Source organism: Oncorhynchus mykiss, chromosome 32 (assembly GCF_013265735.2).
Source record: "Oncorhynchus mykiss isolate Arlee chromosome 32, USDA_OmykA_1.1, whole genome shotgun sequence".
NCBI classification, from domain to species: Eukaryota; Metazoa; Chordata; class Actinopteri; order Salmoniformes; family Salmonidae; genus Oncorhynchus; species Oncorhynchus mykiss.
In genome coordinates, this window is record NC_050572.1 from 14728068 (window position 1) to 14751541 (window position 23474).

Consider the following 23474-nt stretch of genomic DNA (forward strand, 5'->3'; position numbering starts at 1 on the left):
GTTGATTTACCCCATCCATAGCTTAGTTTTAGCAGGTTGAGTGAAAGACAGGGGAAGTTAGAGTCAGTAGGGGGCACGCCCAATCCACTATAGTTTAACAAAAATAAACATATCAGCCTTAACCAAATAGGAATTATATAGAGTTTCTGTTTCATATATCAGACAGGGTTTCCTGGTCTGTGTGTCTGTCTGTGTCTGTTGTTATGGTAACACACTATTTTAAGACTTGGGGTGTGAAACTGATCTGACCTGAGAGTCTACACAAACAAAGACCTAACTATTGCCAGACTGTTTTTGTCTTGAAACACACACACACTCTCTCTCTCTCTCTCTCTCTCTCTCTCTCACACACACACATGATGAAATGTGTACACATTTGTTCTCTATAAATGAATATACAGCAATAAGTGGTGTTTCCTCAGGTCAAAAAAAAATATCCCAATGCACTGCCCTGTGTAGGGTGCCATCTTTCGGATGCGACGTTAAACGGGTGTCCTGATTCTCTGTGGCCACTAAAGATCCCATGGCACTTATCGTAAGAGTAAGGGTGTTAACCCCAGTGTCCTGGCTAAATTCCCAATCTGACCATCATGGCCCCCCAATTCACCCCTAGCTCACAATTGGCTCATTCATCCCCCTCCTTTCCCTTGTAACTATTCCCCAGGTCGTTGCTGTACATGAGAATGTGTTCTCAGTCAACTTACCTGGTAAAATAACGGTCAAATATAAATACAATTACAATTTTATGAAAAAAAATGAAAATAAGATTGATGAACTTCCTGACTTTTTTGTAAAAATACCACGACTGTTTATTTATTCATTTTGGAACCAAACACACAAGGGACTTCAACCATTATTTGAAAAGGTATCCATCTTATTTTCATACAGACAAATGGACCATAGGTCTAACTGTCACATTGTCAGGGATGTTGTTACTTACTTGCCTGTAGCACAATACATAGTTGAGTACAAAAGTATAAAAACAACATATAAAACAGATCATTCTAAGTATTTTTCTGCCAACCAGCAGCTATTTTTATTTTCAGGCACATTAGAAATGATATTTTATACACAATTGTACAAAAATGAATGTCTAATACTCTAATATTAGCACCAGATGAAATCAGGTAATATTCTCTTTCTCTCTCTCTCTCTCTCTCTCTCTTTCTCTCTCTCCCTCTTTCTCTCTCTCTCTCTCTCTCTCTCTGTCTCTCTCTCTCTCTCACACACACACACACACACACACACACACACACACCACACACACACACACACACACACACACACACACACACACACACACACACACACACACACACACACACACACACACACACACACACAGGTGCAAGGAAATTGGAGAGGAAATGCATGAGGCTTAGAGGAAGTCGAGGAAGTCAGTGGGATTGACTTCCTGTAGAGTCTGGATCAGCACTGATGAGCTCAGCTGTTTGGTCGCCCACAAACACAACCCTGGTCATAACACCACCCTAACTGTGGTTCTGCTGTGGTCATAACACCACCCTAACTGTGTTTCTGCTGTGGTCATAACACCACCCTAACTGTGGTTTTGCTATGGTCATAACACCACCCTAACTGTGGTTCTGCTGTGGTCATAACACCACCCTAACTGTGGTTCTGCTGTGGTCATAACACAGCCCTAACTGTGGCTGTGCTGGGGTCATAACCAGGGCTGCATACCAGGGCCAGATTAATGCAGGGGATTACCGGGGTTGAAGCTCCTTGGCCCAGGGCCGTGGGGGGCCCAAAAGGCAGCAAAAAAAGAAATGCAAAATAAAATAATGATATACTGCATATATTATATATACAGTATATGCTATATACGTCAAATATATATCATTTTTACTGCGACCGCCAACCAGTTAAATAAAGGTTCAATAAAAAAATTTAAAAAATAAAACACAGGACGATTCAGGAGCCGGCTCTCAAGGAGAGTAGACAGCCTGATGCTGCTCTGATAATCGTCAGATGGGGGAGAGGAATAGGTAGGGGGGCACATGTGGATAACTGGGGGGCCCTGCCTTGATTGGTAACTGCATAATAAATACATGTGACTGGCCAATTAGGGCGCCCAAGAGGCAATCATTTAAATGTATATAATAATATTAATTGTTTTGCTATTATTTGTTTATTATTATTTTAGCCAAGTGTCTTAAAAGGGTGTTTGGCCACCATGAGCTGCCAGAACAGCTTCAATGCTCATTGGCATAGAGTCTATAAGTGGACCTAAACCATGCCAGGAAAATGCACCCACAGCATGACATATTATTTGTAGCCCTCATTTACTCAAGTGTTTCCTTTATTTTGGCAGTTACTGGTTGCCTACAGTTGGGAAGGCCGCGATTTGGCCAGCATGCGCGCGCAAATATACTACTTGTTGCGTTTGTGGCCATAGACAAATAATCCACAGAGTTTTGGGACCTCTTACCCTGGCAATTGGACTATTCAACTGATGGGTACACTAGCAATGGCTGCAAGTCCTGATTTGAATGTACATTTCTATGGATTGTATTACTATGGTTGGTTGTAGCTGTCTGTTTGACTTTTGCAAATTTCAAAAGACAATTGCAGGAAAAATGTCAAGTTTGGAAAGCAAATGCATACCACTGAAAAGAGAAGACTAGTCTATCTGTAGAACCAATAGAACAACTCCCAGCAACAGCAGCAATGTTTTTCAAAGTAGCTCATCTTGAGATAAGCTGTTGCCAAGAGGAGAGCATCGGCCATCACCATGAGTAGTATCTTATGGCTACATCTTCATCATTAGGTGAGTCAGTGTGGCACTGGACATGTCATTTAGTAGCCTACTGTAGCCTATAATATATACATATATACATATATATTGTCTCCTAATATTGTACAATGTGTGTGTTGCTTCATTGGTCGGGGCTGTTGTTTGTTTGAATTCAAGACCAGATTGATCTCAGTTTGACAGTGTTAGAGTAGCCACTAATTTAGGTCATTTGTGTGGTATTAACAAATATTCAGCTAATGTCTTTTATCATGTAAATGACGTAGAATTGCATGAAATGAGTTTCGTAAAAGGCAAAAAAATGATTGAGACCTGCTAACAGATGTGGAAATCCTAAAAACGTCTCTGCACAACTGTAGCCTATGTCACATGACAAATGTTATTATGGCTTTATTATGAGAGGGATTTCTCTGCACCAAGATGCATCCAATTGCATCTTGGCGCAGGGACTTGTTTACAGCATAAGATGGTGTGCTGGGAAGAGTGTGTGTGTGTGTGTGTGTGTGTGTGTGTGTGTGTGTGTGTGTGTGTGTGTGTGTGTGTGTGTGTGTGTGTGTGTGTGTGTGGTCATAACACCCTGGCTGTGGTCCTGCTATTGTGGTGAAGTGCCCTACAGTGCAGGTTCAAATCCAGTCCAGTTCTGTTTCTGTCTCTGCAGCACCTCAGACATCCTCCTGAGGATGTTCCTTCCTTGTAATGGTATCTTGGTGTTCTCATGTTCTAGATAAGGGTTCTACTTTTGGATTGTCTAATGGCTCACAATAACATGAATAGTATATATTGGTCACACAGAGCAATTGTTTTTCATGTTCTACACTCTTAGAAAACGAGTTCCAAAGGGGTTCTTTGGCTGTCTCCACGGGACAACCCTTTTTTGTTCTAGGTAGCACTGTTTTTTCTAAGAGTGTATGTCTCTAGGGTTCTACTAATCACAAAACCTCTGCATGTTGCTGTTGTCTCTACGGGTGGGGCTGTTGTCAAGGAAACGGTCGCAGGAGAACTCAATGAGGTCTCCCCCTTCCTCCAGGGTTCCGAGCCGTGGTTGCCGGCTGCTCTGGAAACTGGTAAAGTCAGTCGACACAGCCGCCGTCGTTGCCATAGAGCCGCGGAACGGTCGCCGCGTGGAGTACATGTGACGCACATGCACCGCCGACTTCCTCCTTTTCAGCTTCCGCATCAAAGTCTGCCCTAGCCAGGCTCCACCAATCACCAGCAGGAGGATGGCGTTGATGGCCAGCGTTGCAATGGTGACTAGGTGGAGATCGGAAGTCAGTGTCCCTTGGCGACGAGACTCCTCTGGGAGAGTGACCAATCCAGCGCAGTGGTCCCTGGGTGCCACCTGACACACGGCCCCTCCCACCACCCCCTCCACACACACCATGTAGGTGACTTCTGGGCGGAGTTCTCGTAACATCACCGACCGCGCCCCGCCACGGGCATACACATAGCGAGGGAAACGGCCAGATGTCCCGAACCGGTCGAACAGCAAGCGGTAGTGGACCTCGTCTAGTCCCGGTCCGGATCCCGGTGTGAATCGGAGGTGGTGGCGTGTGGTCCAGTGGACTGTGGCCGTGCTGGAGGCGACCTGGTCGACGGTCACGTTGGTGAGAAAGTGACGGTTGAACATACAGGGATCTGTCATTACTGGTAGACCATCCTCCTGACCGCCTCTGAGAAGGTCAAACCGCTCCTCTGAGGTGGTGAGGAGCTCTGTGATTGGTCCACTGAGACGGTTTCCATGGCTATTTTGGCTGTCAAGTGTCTGAGGCACGGTTATGGTTGGGTCCATGGGGTTGATGAGCAAAGGCGCTTGTGTTTGAGGAATACCACGGCCCAGAACGGAACCCCGCCTCCCTTTCTCACGCTTCCCAGCAGAAGGTCGCGACCTGGGGCTAGCGGATATTTTCTTCCTCCTTTTCCTGTCCAACGACAGGGATTTGTCCCGCTCCTCTTGCCCTCCCTGTTCCTGATGGATACCTACTTCCTGTTCTCCCTCCTTTCTCTCCTCTTCCTCTCTACCCCTGTTCTCTTCCTCTATTGCCTTCATCTCCACTCCTTCTCTACTCCCAATTCCCCTCTGCTCTTCTACATCCTTCCTCACCTCCCCCTCTCTCATCATCCTCTCCTCCACCTCCTTCTCCAGGACCCCCCCACCTCTGCTCTCCTCAGGCCCAATTTGGGTCTCACACAAGTGGCTCCAATTCTCTTGGGTCTGTAACTGGGAGCTGTTGACATAATCCAGATACTTCCCGTTCAGTGTCGCTGGGTGATGACACTGCACGAAAACAGTCAGCAGCTTCCCTTGAGAGTGCGCCGACGTCATCCACTGTTTCAGCTCGCTCAGGCGGCAGTCACACGTCCAGTTGTTGCCATGGAGATCCAAATCGTAAAGGCGGCTGTTGAGGGCGAAGATGTGACCGGAGAGGCTCGTGAGTCGGTTGTCTTTGAGTTTTAAAACCCTCAGGTGCTTTAGTTTTTTAAAAGCCATCGAGTTCACAGTGGAAATGTGGTTGCGACTAAAGTCCAGCTCCTCAATTTGCTCCAGCGGGTCAAGAAGTCCCGCGGGAATATCTTCCAGCTCGTTCCCATCCATCAGAAACTCTCTCACGCTTGACAGCCCCTTCAAAGCCTCGCTCTCCAACCGGGATATGTTGTTATTGCTGAGGGATAGTTTAGAAAGCTTTTTCAGATTTTGAAAAACGTGGTTTCCGACGTATTGTATTTCATTTTCAGAGAGCAGCAAGGTAGACAGTGACCTGAGCTGGGAGAACGTAAACACATTACGCACGGCCGCCTGTTTGTTCTGCGCCAGGTTGAGAAAGCGCAGTTTGATGAGCTTGGAAAAGGCATTTCTGTGAATGTGGCTCAGCTGGTTCGATTCTAGATGGAGATAATGCAGATTGGTCAAGCTCTTGAACACAGAGTCCTGTAACAGTTCTATGGCGTTCCCATCCAACCTCAGCCTCACAACGCTCTCTAAGTTACCAAACAGCTCTGGAGTGATATTCTTCATGTTATTGTTATTGCCATACAAAGTTGTCAGTTTTTTCAATGACTGTAACGTTCCTGGAGGTATTGTTGATATCAGATTGTTGCCCAAATACAGCTCCTCCAATTTGGAGAGCTTTTCAAACGCTTTAGGGTGAATGGTCTGTATTTGATTATACTGTAAGTTCAACCGTATAAGATTTCCATACCGAGTGAAGTCGAAGGCAGTGATGTTACCAATGAAGTTTCCCCCGAGGCTGAAGACAAGTACGTCCTCTGGGACCCGCGAGGAGGGCACCTTGGGTACCGCGCGAAGCCCTCGGTTTGTGCAGAGGAGGTGCTGCGCGTGCTGGCAATCGCAGCGCTCCGGACAGAAGCCGCTTGCGGGTGACGGTGAGAGGAGCCCATCACAGGAAAAAAGGACAAAGCAGATGACCGCCACAAAATTACCGGTATCCATTCCCAAACGGCAGTTGGAACAACCTTCTGATGCAGCATTCCCCTTTGTGTTTAAGTGCAGTTACCCCGACTCTCCACTCTCCCTTTCGCGTCTGATATATCCATTATCCACTTGTTGCTCCAAAAAATGGGGAGCGGAAGTTTCTCTGCACAAAGTTTAGTGTGCAGAAGTGTCTGGATCCATGGTTATGCAGCGTTGTCCATATACTAAGTTAATTTGTGCGCTGCGATGTTATGCCGTGTGAGGAACGCTTACCTCCCCAGAATGCTCCATCCCCCAATTGGTCATCTGGTGCAAATTACAGACGTGCACAAAACGCAGGGTTCAGGCGCAGAGCACACACACACACTCACACACACAAATGCTCAACCCCTCCCCCGCAACTCCCGTCCCCGCCAAGACCAGATGTGAACAGCGCCTGGCGCACAGGATACAGAGCTGCGCGCGCAAATACGCACAAGCGCGCGCATGAACACACACATGTGTCACACACACACGCGTCCTCTGAAACTAATCAAATGCGTGGGAGAAAGGTACGCATATATCTTGTTGTATTCGAGGCAGAGAGAGAGAGAGACGTGACCGAACCCTTTGACCAAGTTTTCTGCACGCCCCCGCACCACCGGGGGTCGCGAGGCAGGATTCTATACTTGGCATAGAGAAAGCAGACGGGAAGCCTTCCTTCCCACGAGTGTCCCCCTGACTGACTCAGTCCCCCTGACTGACTCCCTCCTCGCACACGGTTCAAAGTGCATAATGGAGCAGTACAGGCAGCCAATCACCTGAGGAAGAAAAGACAGAGAGTGTGGAACTGAGATAACCTAGCTCACACAAAAGAACAACACCTTAAAACTGTGTTACTGCTGTTATTAATACACTTCTACAAGATAGAGAATATTGAAGTATGAGAAAAATAAAGAAAGATATATTGCAGGTCATTTACCCATGCCCTCATCAATGAACACCAGCTAATTCAAGATGGTCGGTCGGGGGGCTATTTCAAACACATATGGTTTACATTATACAAGAGGAATTCAGGTCATGGTGCCTGTGTTAAGACTACAGATCACTGCCAAATCATTGTTTAGGATCTCATCTTGAAAGACGGGGTACAAAGCATGGTCTATGTTCAGTGCAGTGAGCCATGTAGCAGACAGTCATGTAGTGAACTGTAGGTTGTAGTCTAGTCATGTAGTGGACTGTAGGCTGTAGGTTGTAGTCTAGTCACAGTGAGCCATGTAGCAGACTGTAGGCTGTAGGTTGTAGTCTAGTCACAGTGAACCATGTAGCAGACTGTAGGCTATAGGTTGTAGTCTAGTCATGTAGTGGACTGTAGGTTGTAGTGTAGTCATGTAGCAGACTGTAGGTTACGGTGTAGTCATGTAGTGGACTGTAGGTTGTAGTCTAGTCATGTAGTGGACTGTAGGTTGTAGTGTAGTCAAGTAGTAGACTATAGGTTGTAGTGTAGTCATGTAGTAGACTGTAGGTTGTAGTGTAGTCATGTAGTGGATGTAGGTTGTAGTGTAGTCATGTAGTGGACTGTAGGTTACGGTGTAGTCATGTAGTAGACTGTAGGTTGTAGTGTAGTCATGTAGTGGACTGTTGGTTGTAGTGTAGTCATGTAGTGGACCGTAGGTTACGGTGTAGTCATGTAGTGGACTGTAGGTTGTAGTGTAGTCATGTAGTAGACTGTAGTTTGTAGTGTAGTCATGTAGTAGACTGTAGGTTGTAGTGTAGTCATGTAGTAGACTGTAGGTTGTAGTGGAGTCATGTAGTGGACTGTAGGTTGTAGTGTAGTCATGTAGTGGACTGTAGGTTGTAGTTTAGTCATGTAGGGGACTGTAGGTTGTATTGTAGTCATGTAGTGGACTGTAGGTTGTAGTGTAGTCATGTAGTAGACTATAGGTTGTAGTGTAGTCATGTAGTGGACTGTAGGTTGCAGTGTAGTCATGTAGTGGACTGTAGGTTGTAGTGGAGTCATGTAGTGGACTGTAGGTTGTAGTGGAGTCATGTAGTGGACCGTACGTTACGGTGTAGTCATGTAGTGGACTGTAGGTTGTAGTCTAGTCATGTAGTGGACTGTAGGTTGTAGTGTAGTCATGTAGTAGACTATAGGTTGTAGTGTAGTCATGTAGTGGACAATAGGTTGTAGTGTAGTCATGTAGTGGACTGTAGGTTGTAGTCTAGTCACAGTGAGCCATGTAGCAGACTTTATAGGTTGTAGTCTAATCATGTAGTGGACTGTAGGTTGTAGTGTAGTCATGTAGTGGACTGTAGGTTGTAGTGTGGTCATGTAGCAGACTGTAGGTTACGGTGTAGTCATGTAGTGGACTGTAGGTTGTAGTCTAGTCATGTAGTGGACTGTTGGTTGTAGTGGAGTCATGTAGTGGACCGTACGTTACGGTGTAGTCATGTAGTGGACTGTAAGTTGTAGTCTAGTCATGTAGTGGACTGTAGGTTGTAGTGTAGTCATGTAGTAGACTATAGGTTGTAGTGTAGTCATGTAGTGGACTGTAGGTTGTAGTGTAGTCATGTAGTGGACTGTAGGTTGTAGTGTAGTCATGTAGTAGACTATAGGTTGTAGTGTAGTCATGTAGTGGACTGTAGGTTGTAGTGTAGTCATGTAGTGGACTGTAGGTTGTAGTGCAGTCATGTAGTGGACCGTACGTTACGGTGTAGTCATGTAGTGGACTGTAGGTTGCAGTGTAGTCATGTAGTGGACTGTAGGTTGTAGTTTAGTCATGTAGTGGACTGTAGGTTGTAGTGGAGTCATGTAGTGGACTGTAGGTTGTAGTGTAGTCATGTAGTAGACTTTAGGTTGTAGTGTAGTCATTTAGAAGACTAGGGTGTAGTGTAGTCATGTAGTGGACTGTAGTTTGTAGTGTAGTCATGTAGTAGACTGTAGTTTGTAGTGTAGTCATGTAGTAGACTGTAGGTTGTAGTGTAGTCATGTAGTAGACTGTAGGTTGTAGTGGAGTCATGTAGTGGACTGTAGGTTGTAGTGTAGTCATTTAGTAGACTAGGTTGTAGTGTAGTCATGTAGTGGACTGTAGGTTGTAGTCTAGTCATGTAGTGGACTGTAGGTTACGGTGTAGCCATGTAGTAGACTGTAGGTTGTAGTGTAGTCATGTAGTGGACTGTAGTTTGTAGTGTAGTCATGTAGTGGACTGTAGGTTGTAGTCTAGTCATGTAGTGGACTGTAGGTTGTAGTGTAGTCATGTAGTGGACTGTAGGTTGTAGTCTAGTCATGTAGTGGACTGTAGGTTGTAGTGTAGTCATGTAGTGGACTGTAGGTTGTAGTCTAGTCATGTAGTGGACTGTAGGTTGTAGTGTAGTCATGTAGTGGACTGTAGGTTGTAGTGCAGTCATGTAGTAGACCGTACGTTACGGTGTAGTCATGTAGTGGACTGTAGGTTGTAGTGTAGTCATGTAGTGGACTGTAGGTTGTAGTGCAGTCATGTAGTGGACTGTAGTTTGTAGTGTAGTCATGTAGTGGACTGTAGGTTGTAGTGGAGTCATGTAGTGGACTGTAGGTTGTAGTGTAGTCATGTAGTGGACTGTAGGTTGTAGTGTAGTCATGTAGTGGACTGTAGGTTGTAGTGGAGTCATGTAGTGGACTGTAGTTTGTAGTGTAGTCATGTAGTGGACTGTACGTTGTATTGTAGTCATGTAGTGGACTGTAGGTTGCAGCGTAGTCATGTAGTGGACTGTAGGTTGTAGTGGAGTCATGTAGTGGACTGTAGGTTGTAGTGTAGTCATTTAGTAGACTAGGGTGTAGTGTAGTCATGTAGTGGACTGTAGTTTGTAGTGTAGTCATGTAGTAGACTGTAGTTTGTAGTGTAGTCATGTAGTAGACTGTAGGTTGTAGTGTAGTCATGTAGTAGACTGTAGGTTGTAGTGGAGTCATGTAGTGGACCGTACGTTACGGTGTAGTCATGTAGTGGACTGTAGGTTGTAGTCTAGTCATGTAGTGGACTGTAGGTTGTAGTGTAGTCATGTAGTAGACTATAGGTTGTAGTGTAGTCATGTAGTGGACAATAGGTTGTAGTGTAGTCATGTAGTGGACTGTAGGTTGTAGTGTAGTCACAGTGAGCCATGTAGCAGACTTTAGGCTATAGGTTGTAGTCTAATCATGTAGTGGACTGTAGGTTGTAGTGTAGTCATGTAGTGGACTGTAGGTTGTAGTGTGGTCATGTAGCAGACTGTAGGTTACGGTGTAGTCATGTAGTGGACTGTAGGTTGTAGTCTAGTCATGTAGTGGACTGTTGGTTGTAGTGGAGTCATGTAGTGGACCGTACGTTACGGTGTAGTCATGTAGTGGACTGTAGGTTGTAGTCTAGTCATGTAGTGGACTGTAGGTTGTAGTGTAGTCATGTAGTAGACTATAGGTTGTAGTGTAGTCATGTAGTGGACTGTAGGTTGTAGTTTAGTCATGTAGTGGACTGTAGGTTGTAGTGTAGTCATGTAGTGGACTGTAGGTTGTAGTGGAGTCATGTAGTGGACCGTAGGTTACGGTGTAGTCATGTAGTGGACTGTAGGTTGTAGTGTAGTCATGTAGTGGACTGTAGGTTGTAGTGTAGTCATGTAGTGGACTGTAGGTTGTAGTGTAGTCATGTAGTGGACTGTAGGTTGTAGTCTAGTCATGTAGTAGACTCTAGGTTGTAGTGTAGTCATGTAGTGGACTGTAGGTTGCAGTGTAGTCATGTAGTGGACTGTAGGTTGTAGTGTAGTCATGTAGTGGACTGTAGGTTGTAGTGCAGTCATGTAGTGGACCGTACGTTACGGTGTAGTCATGTAGTGGACTGTAGGTTGCAGTGTAGTCATGTAGTGGACTGTAGGTTGTAGTTTAGTCATGTAGTGGACTGTAGGTTGTAGTGGAGTCATGTAGTGGACTGTAGGTTGTAGTGTAGTCATGTAGTAGACTTTAGGTTGTAGTGTAGTCATTTAGAAGACTAGGGTGTAGTGTAGTCATATAGTGGACTGTAGTTTGTAGTGTAGTCATGTAGTAGACTGTAGTTTGTAGTGTAGTCATGTAGTAGACTGTAGGTTGTAGTGTAGTCATGTAGTAGACTGTAGGTTGTAGTGTAGTCATTTAGTAGACTAGGTTGTAGTGTAGTCATGTAGTGGACTGTAGGTTGTAGTCTAGTCATGTAGTGGACTGTAGGTTACGGTGTAGTCATGTAGTAGACTGTAGGTTGTAGTGTAGTCATGTAGTGGACTGTAGTTTGTAGTGTAGTCATGTAGTGGACTGTAGGTTGTAGTCTAGTCATGTAGTGGACTGTAGGTTGTAGTGTAGTCATGTAGTGGACTGTAGGTTGTAGTCTAGTCATGTAGTGGACTGTAGGTTGTAGTGTAGTCATGTAGTGGACTGTAGGTTGTAGTCTAGTCATGTAGTGGACTGTAGGTTGTAGTGTAGTCATGTAGTGGACTGTAGGTTGTAGACTAGTCATGTAGTGGACTGTAGGTTGCAGTGTAGTCATGTAGTGGACTGTAGGTTGTAGTGTAGTCATGTAGTGGACTGTAGGTTGTAGTGCAGTCATGTAGTGGACTGTAGGTTGTAGTGTAGTCATGTAGTGGACTGTAGGTTGTAGTGGAGTCATGTAGTGGACTGTAGTTTGTAGTGTAGTCATGTAGTGGACTGTACGTTGTAGTGTAGTCATGTAGTGGACTGTAGGTTGCAGCGTAGTCATGTAGTGGACTGTAGGTTGTAGTGGAGTCATGTAGTGGACTGTAGGTTGTAGTGTAGTCATTTAGTAGACTAGGGTGTAGTGTAGTCATGTAGTGGACTGTAGTTTGTAGTGTAGTCATGTAGTAGACTGTAGTTTGTAGTGTAGTCATGTAGTAGACTGTAGGTTGTAGTGTAGTCATGTAGTAGACTGTAGGTTGTAGTGGAGTCATGTAGTGGACTGTAGGTTGTAGTGTAGTCATGTAGTAGACTAGGTTGTAGTGTAGTCATGTAGTGGACTGTAGGTTGTAGTCTAGTCATGTAGTGGACTGTAGGTTGTAGTGTAGTCATGTAGTGGACTGTAGGTTGTAGTCTTGTCATGTAGTGGACTGTAGGTTGTAGTGTAGTCATGTAGTGGACTGTAGGTTGTAGTGTAGTCATGTAGTGGACTGTAGGTTGTAGTGTAGTCATGTAGTAGACTGTAGGTTGTAGTGTAGTCATTTAGTAGACTAGGTTGTAGTGTAGTCATTTAGTAGACTAGGTTGTAGTGTAGTCATTTAGTAGACTAGGTTGTAGTGTAGTCATGTAGTGGACTGTAGGTTGTAGTATAGTCATGTAGTGGACTGTAGGTTACGGTGTAGTCATGTAGTAGACTGTAGGTTGTAGTGTAGTCATTTAGTAGACTAGGTTGTAGTGTAGTCATTTAGTAGACTGTAGGTTGTAGTGGAGTCATGTAGTAGACTGTAGGTTGTAGTGGAGTCATGTAGTAGACTTTAGGTTGTAGTGTAGTCATTTAGTAGACTAGGTTGTAGTGTAGTCATGTATTAGACTAGGTTACGGTGTAGTCATGTAGTGGACTGTAGGTTGTAGTGTAGTCATGTAGTAGACTGTAGGTTGTAGTGTAGTCATGTAGTAGACTAGGTTGTAGTGTAGTCATGTAGTGGACTGTAGTTTGTAGTGTAGTCATGTAGTAGACTGTAGGTTGTAGTGGAGTCATGTAGTGGACTGTAGGTTACGGTGTAGTCATGTAGTAGACTGTAGGTTGTAGTGTAGTCATGTAGTGGACTTTAGTTTGTAGTGTAGTCATGTAGTGGACTGTAGGTTGTAGTCTAGTCATGTAGTGGACTGTAGGTTGTAGTGTAGTCATGTAGTGGACTGTAGGTTGTAGTATAGTCATGTAGTGGACTGTAGGTTGTAGTGTAGTCATGTAGTAGACTGTAGGTTGTAGTGGAGTCATGTAGTAGACTTTAGGTTGTAGTGGAGTCATGTAGTAGACTTTAGGTTGTAGTGTAGTCATTTAGTAGACTAGGTTGTAGTGTAGTCATGTATTAGACTAGGTTACGGTGTAGTCATGTAGTGGACTGTAGGTTGTAGTGTAGTCATGTAGTAGACTGTAGGTTGTAGTGTAGTCATGTAGTAGACTAGGTTGTAGTGTAGTCATGTAGTGGACTGTAGTTTGTAGTGTAGTCATGTAGTAGACTGTAGGTTGTAGTGGAGTCATGTAGTGGACTGTAGGCTCTAGGTTGTTGTCTAGTCATTATACTGTGTAATGCTGCCTACTGTGTGTGAGGATTCAGAATAGCATAGCTTCCTGATAGGTTGGGTTTTTTAGGATGCCCAATTCTCATTTGTCACTAATTGGTCTTTCAACAATAAGATCAGATATTTTTCCATTATTGGTATTTTGACCAATCAGATCGTTTGCCACTAGTTGGTCTGCCTATGTTAACGCAGCCTTAATGCCCCACAGTTTGTACCAAGAGGTTTCTATCTTGATGGCGCAAGAGGAAGTGCACTTGTAGAGTAACCACAACCTCCACATCTTGTAGAAGACCAGAGTGAAAGAAGTAGTAGTGTAACAATCACCAAGACAACCTGTGAAAAATGTACGCCATCTTTTACCGCACAACATGAAATATATTCTACAGGAGCACTGATGTGGAGACAAGGTTGTCATTAAACAGTGCTCACACACCCCCACACAGACGGTTGTGCACATGCACCGCACACACACTGACACACATGCACGCATGCACAAATGCAAACAAAAATGATTTAAACACCCTATGAAAGCAAGTGATGCAATTTTTGTATCTATAAATTCCTAGGATTGCTGACAGTGAGGGAGAGCCCATAAGAGCATTAGTCCAATTCTCATGCATGTCTATTAGAGATCACAGTGAGTAATGTCTCCCAACAAATCTGGGATCAGGGGTGCTCAGGCGCCCCTGCTCCAGCGAGGTCATTTCCTGTCTAGCCCTTCACATGAATTTTTCTCTCAGTCTGTCAGACTCTGATGGGAGGAAGCTCTCTTTCTCCCTCTCATTCTCTCCATCTCTCTTTCTCTGTACGCACGAGTGTGCGCTTGTGTGTTTGTGTACATGTGTGTGTGTGCCTGTGTGTTCTAGGACTGAGAAGGAGATGAGAGGAAGCATTTATAAGGCCAGAACTCTGTCTGAGCCCAGATTCAGCCCTGGTTCATCCTTTATCAACCTTGCGTACATTTCTTACTAAATTCTGGCACACGTGGATATTCTAGGATTTGTGTGCGCCACAAATGATTGGGATTTATCAAACTGTCACATGCAACATATACACATGTTTACATTGATAAATCAGAGCAACATTGTATTTGTACCTACAACCAATATAAAAAGACAAAGCCATCCATCACATGACACCATTCATTCCTATGTGAAGATTCGAAAACGCATTGAAGCCAAATGAAGTTGTTTAAGATGGCGTCTTATGGAGACTGAACATGCGCAGTTTGAGCTACTCCAGGAAGTACAGCTGCAGGCTAGCTCTTTTTTCCCTCCCATTGAGTAACTCAAGTTGAAGGCCGACCAAGTACTGCAGGCTGCCATTAGGGACTAAGTTATCCTTATAACTTCTGACAACAGCGCCTTCCATTCACATTTTATGGTAACAAAAAAAAATATATATATTTGATGCATGTTTTGGTGACGTTGGAACCGGGCCATCATGGTTCCTAAAAGAAAGCTCACATTTTTATAAAGTTGTGGGCAGAACATTGCAGCAGCTTTTCCAAACTAAATATAGTGCACACTGGCCGTGCATGTTGTACAATGTATTATTCTTTCAAACAGTTTAAAAGAAAATGCTACAGCCCACACTTCTATGTAAAGAATGAACTGTTGTTCAATATTTTGTTTATCAATACATGAAAATGTGTTTCTATCTCCTGCTTTGGCATAGGCCCTGAAATGAAATAGGCCAGGCTACGCACACTTTCCTGTCAAGTTCAAAATTGATGCAGACCAATCTCTTTGGGAAAACAGGCACACACAAGGTTTGGAGTATTGTTGTGCGAACTCACCTTTGATAAATGACCCTGGATCAGTGGGGGGACACACTGTCCGTAGTGCTGAGCTATTAACCCACATTTTGTTTTTTGGGGTTATTAAACAACTAATTGACCAATGTTGGTTCAATTACTTGAATTGCATTTAGTTCAGTTTTTTGTGAGCCCAATGCACCACTTCTCTAGAGAGAAATCAAGTCATTCACAAATGTTTTGGGCAACTGAATGTTCACTATTCTGGGCTTTGGAATTTCCATTAAAAAGCTAAAGAAGTATTTTTATGTCATTATATTTAATAATGCATTTAATGTGATTATTTTTAAATAATCGAGCGGAAACTGAAGCGACCCATAAAAGCACTAATTGCTCAGCACTAACTGTCAGCGAAGTTTCACGAGTTACGCTAATAGAATAAGATATTTCACTGTCATTAAATGTGTAGAAAAGCTCTTTGCAATGCAGTTAGTCAATGTTAGTTATGAGGCAGTGGAGGCTGGTGGGAGGAGCTATAGGAGGACAGGCTCATTGTAAAGACTGGAATGGAATAAATGGAATGGTATCGAACACTTCAAAGATATGGAAACTACGTGTACAACTCTGTTCTATTCCAGCCATTACAACGAGCCCGTCCTCCTATAGCTCCTCCCACCAGCCTCCACTTGAGGGTAGTGTTAATGTGCCAACTAACAGTGTGGGCCATATAGTTTACACAGTTTAGTAAAGTTCAGTGAGGTATTAATGAAATATTGGTGTAGAAGAACTTGAAGGAGGAGAGGAAGAGTAGAATAGTTAAGTCACACATGGCCTGGAGAGAGAAATGGGTTTTCCTGCTGTCTGAGAGCTGGAGAGAGGGAGAGTTTAGATAAAAAATAGGGAGAGACGAGAGATAAAAAGAATAAACAGATATTCAGTGAAGGGTGCTGGAGAGAGGGGGAAGGAGAGGGGTCGAAAGACAGAATAAACATATTATAGACAGAGATAGAGAGGGAAAGAAAGAGGGGGAGAGAGAAAAAAGATAAACAGATATTCAGGGCAGAGAGCTGGAGAAAAGGGGAAGGAGAGGAAAGAATAGACAAACATTACACAGAAATAGAGAGAGGTAGAGAAAGAGAGGGAGAAGGAGTGAAAGAGAGAGAGAGAGAGAAGAGACAGATGTACTTGTAGATAGAGCCTCTAGTCAGTGAGCTATAGTCTTCTGATGCTGACCCAATTCCAGACTCTCACAAAGAGGTCCATTCAGGACCCCGGACAGGGTTGTCTGTCAGTGTGCCTGAGCACAAAGGTGGACACAGTCTGGTTTCATCAGCCCTTCTCTCTCATCACTCCTCTCTTCCCCACAGCCTTGGACTGTCCAGTCAGCACCACACAATTTACATTTCCCCCTCAACACACAGAGAGAGGCCTCATTCTGTCAGAGAGAGAGAGGGAGGACTCATTCTGTCAGAGACAGAGAGAGAGAGAGAGAGAGAGAGAGGCCTCATTATGTCAGAGATTGAGAGAGAGAGGCCTCATTCTGTCAGAGAGAGAGAGAGAGAGAGAGAGAGAGAGAGAGGCCTCATTCTGTCAGAGAGAGAGCGAGATAGCGAGAGAGAGAGAGAGAGAGAGAGAGAGAGAGAGAGAGAGAGGCCTCATTCTGTCAGAGAGACAGCGAGAGAGAGAGGCCTCATTCTGTCAGAGAGAGAGAAAGAGAGAGAGAGAGAGAAAGAGCGGCCTCATTCTGTCAGAGAGAGAGAAAGAGAGAGAGAGAGAGAGAGAGAGAGAGAGAGAGAGAGAGAAAGAGAGGCCTAATTCTGTCAGAGTGAGAGTGAGAGAGAGGGAGGCCTCATTCTATCAGAGAGAGAGAGAGAGAGAGAGAGAGGCCTCATTCTGTCAGAGAGAGAGAAAGAGAGAGAGAGAGAGAGAGAGCGGCCTCATTCTGTCAGAGAGAGAGAAAGAGAGAGAGAGAGAGAGAGAGAGAGAGAGAGAGAGCAAGAGAGAGAGAGAGAGAAAGAGAGGCCTAATTCTGTCAGAGTGAGAGTGAGAGAGAGGGAGGCCTCATTCTATCAGAGAGAGAGAGAGAGAGAGAGAGAGGCCTCATTCTATCGGAGAGAGAGAGAGAGAGAGAGAGGCCTCATTCTGTCAGAGAGAGAGAGAGAGAGAGAGAGATACCTCATTCTGTCAGAGAGAGAGAGAGAGAGAGAGAGAGAGAGAGGCCTCATTCTGTCAGAGAGAGAGAGAGAGAGAGAGAGAGAGGCCTCATTCTGTCAGAGAGAGAGATATAATAACTCTTGCTCTAGTCATGCTCAACATGAGCTCCTGATATATTTCTTTGTTTTTAGAATGAGATAAACACTCTAATCGAAAAAGAATTCCAGACAAGAAGTGATGAACAACAACTCTATTAATTCAGAATAGAAAAAAAGTAACTTTGCACCTCAAGTTTAAGAAGTTTTGACTCCAGCTAGCTACACAACAAAGACCTAGCCAGCAGCTAGGTCAGAAGAAACGAGCTAGAACAAACCTAGCAAGGGGAGTTAAAACAACTACATCAAACGACCAAACTGAGTGAGTAAACCAAAAAGGAGCACAGACTAACTTTAAACATATCTTCTGTTTTTTTGTGTGAAGATTTGTCACTCTTTTTGCTGGTTTTTGAACTAAATACGCGCTAGCTAGCAACAGCAGCAGACGAACAAATCGGTTGCCATGGCAACAGGGCAGCAGAACAGCACCGTAGCAGAGCCCACAGGCACCATGTCCCCACTCCCCCTTAGCGCAGAATCCATTCTCTACCCTAAAAGAGGTCAAAAATGACACAACGAGGAAAGCTTTTAAACAGAAACTACTAAAGGGGAGGCCAGAAACCCTTTTCGCAGACCACTACAAAAACAGTGACATGAGTAATCTCATCTTCCTCACTGACCAGCCAAATGCATGGTGCTCAGCAGTCTGCTCTCACTACCCATCCATAAAGAAGAGGGAATCTGTAATGGGTGGAAGCTGAAAATCAAAGAGACAGACGACCCTGACAGCGGCACCTGCACAGACCAGCCACACCCCAGCTCCAACACCCACCAGCCCCCCCTCTACCCCCTCCAGTCCAGAAGAAACACTGGCTAACATCGTCCTGTTGATGGACTCAAATGGGAAGTTTGTTCAGGAGAAGAAACTTTTCCCTAGGTGTGGTGTGGTGTGGTGCCCAACAACGCAGTGTGCCATGGAGCTGCTTGATAAGGCCCATCTCGGGTCGCCAAGCCACATAATCATGCATACCGGAAGCAACGACCTGCGTGCTCAGCAGGAGAGGGTGGCGACTTCACTACGGGGAGTGATTGAGAAGGCCTCTGCAATCTTCCCCAACTCAAGAATCGTGGTGTCAACCCTTCTACAGAGGAAGGACTTCCACCCTGCCACAATCCAAAGAATAAACGTCAGCCTCTCCCGGGACTGTGCCCTGCGACCCAATGTACACCTGGCCCACCATCCCACCCTCGATCTGGACTGTCTCTATGACCATGTTCACTTGTACAGGGAGACAGTCCCCATCCTTGCCAAGACACTCAAGGACGTTGCTTTAAACCGCAGTCCGACCTCTCCACCCAGGAACAGTCCTCAATCTCCACCCCGCCAAGATCACAGAGACAACACCCCGGACCAGCACCCTGGAACCCCCAGCCACGACCACAGCACCACCAACCTCAATGCCCACCACAGCCAGCTTCAGAGCCACCCAGACGAGGCCTCCCCCCCTCTGCTTTTGGACTGAAGAGCAGAAACCCAGACTTCCTGAAAGAAATCGCTGATGTTGATATTGTAGCAGTACAGGAATCATGGTGCAGAGGTGTTTCCACTGGCTGTCCACTAGGTTATAGGGAGATAATCATACCATCCACTAAATTAAAAGGAATCTAACAGGGCAGAGACTCAGGGGGAATGCTAATATGGTATAAATCTGAACTAATTCATTCAATCGAATTGATCAAAACAGGAGAATTCTTTATATGGTTAAAAATCAACAAGGAGGCTATCTTGACAGATAAAAACGTCTTCCTCTGTGCCACATACATTGCCCCCTCAGAGTCACCCTACTTCAATGAAGAGAGTTTCTCCATTCTAGAGGGGGAAATTAGTCACTTTCAGGCCCAAGGCAACGTACTGGTCTGTGGAGGCCTGAATGCTAGAACAGCAGAAGAACAAGACACTATTAACAGTCATGGGGATAAACACCTACCAGGAAGCAACAACCTTTCCCTGCCCATATACCCCCACAGAAACAACTATGACAAAGTGAAAAACAAAAACGGAGTACAGCTCGTGAAGCTCTGTCGAACACTGGGTCTGTACATAGTCAATGGTAGGCTGAGAGGGGACTCTTTTGGTAGGTACACCTACAGCTCATCCCTTGGCAGCAGCACTGTAGACTACTTCCTCACCGACCTAAACCCAGAGTCTCTCAGAGCCTTCACAGTCAGCCCACTAACACCTCTCTCAGACCCCAGTAAAATCACAGTGTATCTGAGAAGAGCAGAACCCAACCACGAAGCATCACGGCCCAACAAATTGCATGGTACAAAACAGGCCTATAGATGGAGTGCAAACAGTACAGACATCTACCAAAAAGCAATTAGTAGCCAAAAAATACAATCTCTCCTGGACAACTTCTTAGCCTTAACATTCTCCTACAGCAATGAAGGTGTAAATGTGGCTGTTTGGAACATAAACTTTATATTTGACAAATTAGCCTCCTTGGCTAATTTAAAGAAGCATAAGAGCAAACCAGAAATAACAGATAATGAAAAATGGTTTGATAATGATTGCAAAAATCTAAGAAAGTCATTGAGAAATATATCTAATCAAAAACACAGAGAACCAGACGAACAAAAATACACACCTTCAATATGGGGAAACACTGAAGCAATACAAACACACCCTAAGAACAGAAAAGGAACAGCACATTAGAAATCAGCTGGATGGAATTGAGGAATCCATAGAATCAAACCACTTCTGGGAGAATTGGAATAAATTAAACAAACCTCATCATGAGGAATTGGCTATCCAAAATGGGGATATGTGGAGAAATCACTTTGCAAACCTCTACAGCAATATAACAAAGAGCCCAGAACAAAAAGATATACAACAAAAATTACAAATCCTTGAATCAGCAGTCAAAGACTATCAGAATCCTGTGCATACCCCAATTACAGAAGAAGAATTATTGGAAAAACTATGCACTCTCCAACCCAAAAAGGCCTGTGGTGCTGATGGTATTTTAAATGAAATGATCAAATATACAGACCACAAATTAAAATTGGCTATACTCAAACTCTTCAACATTATCCTCACTGCAGGTATTTCCCCAAATATTTGGAACCAGGGATTGATCACGCCTATCTATAAAAATTGAGACAAATTTGACCCAAATAATTACAGAGGAATTTGCGTTAACAGCAACTTGGGGAAAATTCTCTGCAGTATTATAAATAGCAGACTACATCATTTCCTTGACGAACACAACATCCTGAGCAGAAACCAGATTGGATTTTTTTTTTAAATGAGCGTACAACAGACCACATTTACACCCTCCACACTCTAATTGATAAACAAGTCAACCAAAACAAAGGCAAAATCTACTCGTGTTTTGTAGATTTCAAGAAAGCATTGGATTCAATTTGGCACAAAGGTATTTTTTTATAAACTAATAGAAAGTGGTATTGGAGGGGAAACATATGATTTTATTAAGTCAATGTACACTAAAAACTAATGTGCGGTTAAAATTGGCAACAAGCAAACAGACTTATTCTCTCAGGGACGGGGAGTGAAACAGGGCTGCCCAATAAGTCCAACACTATTTAACATCTACATTAATGAATTGGCAAAAACATTAGAAGAATCAGCAGCACCTGGTATCACCCTACACAACATTGAAATCAAGTGTCTGCTGTACGCAGATGACCTGGTGCTGCTGTCTCCCACGAAAGAGGGGTTACAGCAGCACCTAGATTGTCTTCACAGGTTCTGTCAGACCTGGGCTCTGACCGTTAACCACAGGTTCTGTCAGACCTGGGCTCTGACCGTTAACCACAGGTTCTGTCAGACCTGGGCTCTGACCGTTAATCACAGGTTCTGTCAGACCTGGGCTCTGACCGTTAACCACAGGTTCTGTCAGACCTGGGCTCTGACCGTTAACCACAGGTTCTGTCAGACCTGGGCTCTGACCGTTAACCACAGGTTCTGTCAGACCTGGGCTCTGACCGTTAACCACAGGTTCTGTCAGACCTGGGCTCTGACCGTTAACCACAGGTTCTGTCAGACCTGGGCTCTGACCGTTAACCACAGGTTCTGTCAGACCTGGGCTCTGACCGTTAACCACAGGTTCTGTCAGACCTGGGCTCTGACCGTTAATCACAGGTTCTGTCAGACCTGGGCTCTGACCGTTAACCACCGGTTCTGTCAGACCTGGGCTCTGACCGTTAACCACAGGTTCTGTCAGACCTGCGCTCTGACCGTTAACCACCGGTTCTGTCAGACCTGGACTCTGACCGTTAACCACAGGTTCTGTCAGACCTGGGCTCTGACCGTTAACCACAGGTTCTGTCAGACCTGGGCTCTGACCGTTAACCACAGGTTCTGTCAGACCTGGGCTCTGACGGTTAACCTAAAAAAAACTAATATAATGATATTCCAAAAAAGGTCCGGAAATAAGGATGACAAATATAAATTATATTTGGACACAGTTCTATTAGAACACACCAAAAACGACACATATCTAGGACTATATATCAGCAACACAGGTAGCTTTCACATGGCTGTGAATGAGCTGAGAGACAAAGCAAGAAGAGCATTTTATGCCATTAAAAGGAACATCAAAATCGAAATTCAATTAGAATCTGGCTCAACATTTTTCAATTAGTTATAGAACCAATTGCTCTATATGGCAGTGAAGTATGGGGTCCAATCTCTAATAATGAATTTACCAAATGGGACAAACATCCAATCAAAATACTGCATGCAGACTTTTGCAAGACTGTATTGCAAGTGCAAAGAAAAACTCCAAATAACGCATGTAGAGCAGAATTGGGCCAATACCCCCTCCTCATTCGAATAGAAAAAAGAGCCATCAAATTTTACAACCATCTAAAAACAAGTGACCCCAAAACATTCCATCACACAGCTCTACAATGTCAAGAGATGAAACAAGAGAAGAGTCCACTCAGCCAGCTGGTTCTGAGGCTCAGTTCACCAACCCAAACCAACCCCATAGAGCCTCAGGACAGCACTCAGAAAATCTGGCCCAACCAAATCATCACAAAACAACAATTTAAATATATCACCTATTGGAAAGAAACCACAAAAAATCAAAGTAAACTTCAATGCTATTTAGCTCTAAACAGACAGTACATGGTGGCAGACTATCTGATCACTGTGACTGAGAGAAAACTGAGGAAAACATTGACTAGGTACAGACTCAGTGAGCACAGTCTGGCTATAGAGACCAGTCGTCACAGACAAACCTGGCTGCCCAGAGAGGACAGTCTGGCTATAGAGACCGGTCGTCACAGACAAACCTGGCTGCCCAGAGAGGACAGTCTGGCTATAGAGACCGGTCGTCACAGACAAACCTGGCTGCCCAGAGAGGACAGGCTGTGCTCACTCTGCTCCAGGGGAGAGGTAGAGACAGAGCTGCATTTCCTATTACACTGTGACAAATACTCAGACCTAAGAGAATATTTCTTTCCCAAAATGATAATTCAGTACAAAGAATTTTAAACTATAAAAGATGAAGAAAAAATCAAATCTCTATTGGGTGAAAAGCCAAAATGTGCAGTTTTGGCAGCCAAATATGTGTCCTCCTGCTACAACCTGAGGGACAGCCAGTGAAAAGTGCAAAGTAATGTCGACAATATTTCCCATCTTGTTTTGTTTTGTCTTTCATACCACGTCATGTGTCTTCTCAGTCAGGATGACACTGGTCTACTACCATTGCTTTAATGTATTGTTGTTCTCATTACTATTGTTGTTGTAGTTGATGTTAATGTTAATCCCATGTCCACTACTACTATTATTATTGCTGTTGGTCCCAACATTTATTTATATATATATATTTTATATATATTTTTCGATATGTATACTTTGACAATGTAAGTAATAATGAACTTGCCATGTCAACAAAGTCAATTGAATTGAATTGAGAGAGAGGCCTCATTCTGTCAGAGAGAGAGAGAGAGAGAGAGAGAGAGGGGCCTCATTCTGTCAGAGAGATAGAGAGAGAGAGGCCTCATTATGT

The 23474-nt window shown here is 44.3% G+C and overlaps 1 protein-coding gene across 1 annotated transcript; it reads right to left on the bottom strand.

The window, feature by feature from the left end:
* Positions 1-1039: 1039 nt before the first annotated feature.
* Positions 1040-6906, bottom strand: LOC110487968 (TLR4 interactor with leucine rich repeats-like). Its single transcript, XM_021559897.2, has one exon. The coding sequence runs from the start codon at positions 6219-6221 to the stop codon at positions 3699-3701; it is 2523 nt and encodes an 840-aa protein (XP_021415572.1). The 5' UTR covers positions 6222-6906; the 3' UTR covers positions 1040-3698.
* Between the last annotated feature and the right edge of the window lie 16568 nt (positions 6907-23474).

Excerpts from the sequence above, each read along its gene's own strand:
- LOC110487968 (XM_021559897.2), bottom strand. The coding sequence starts at position 6,221 with ATGGATACCGGTAATTTTGTGGCGGTCATCTGCTTTGTCCTTTTTTCC.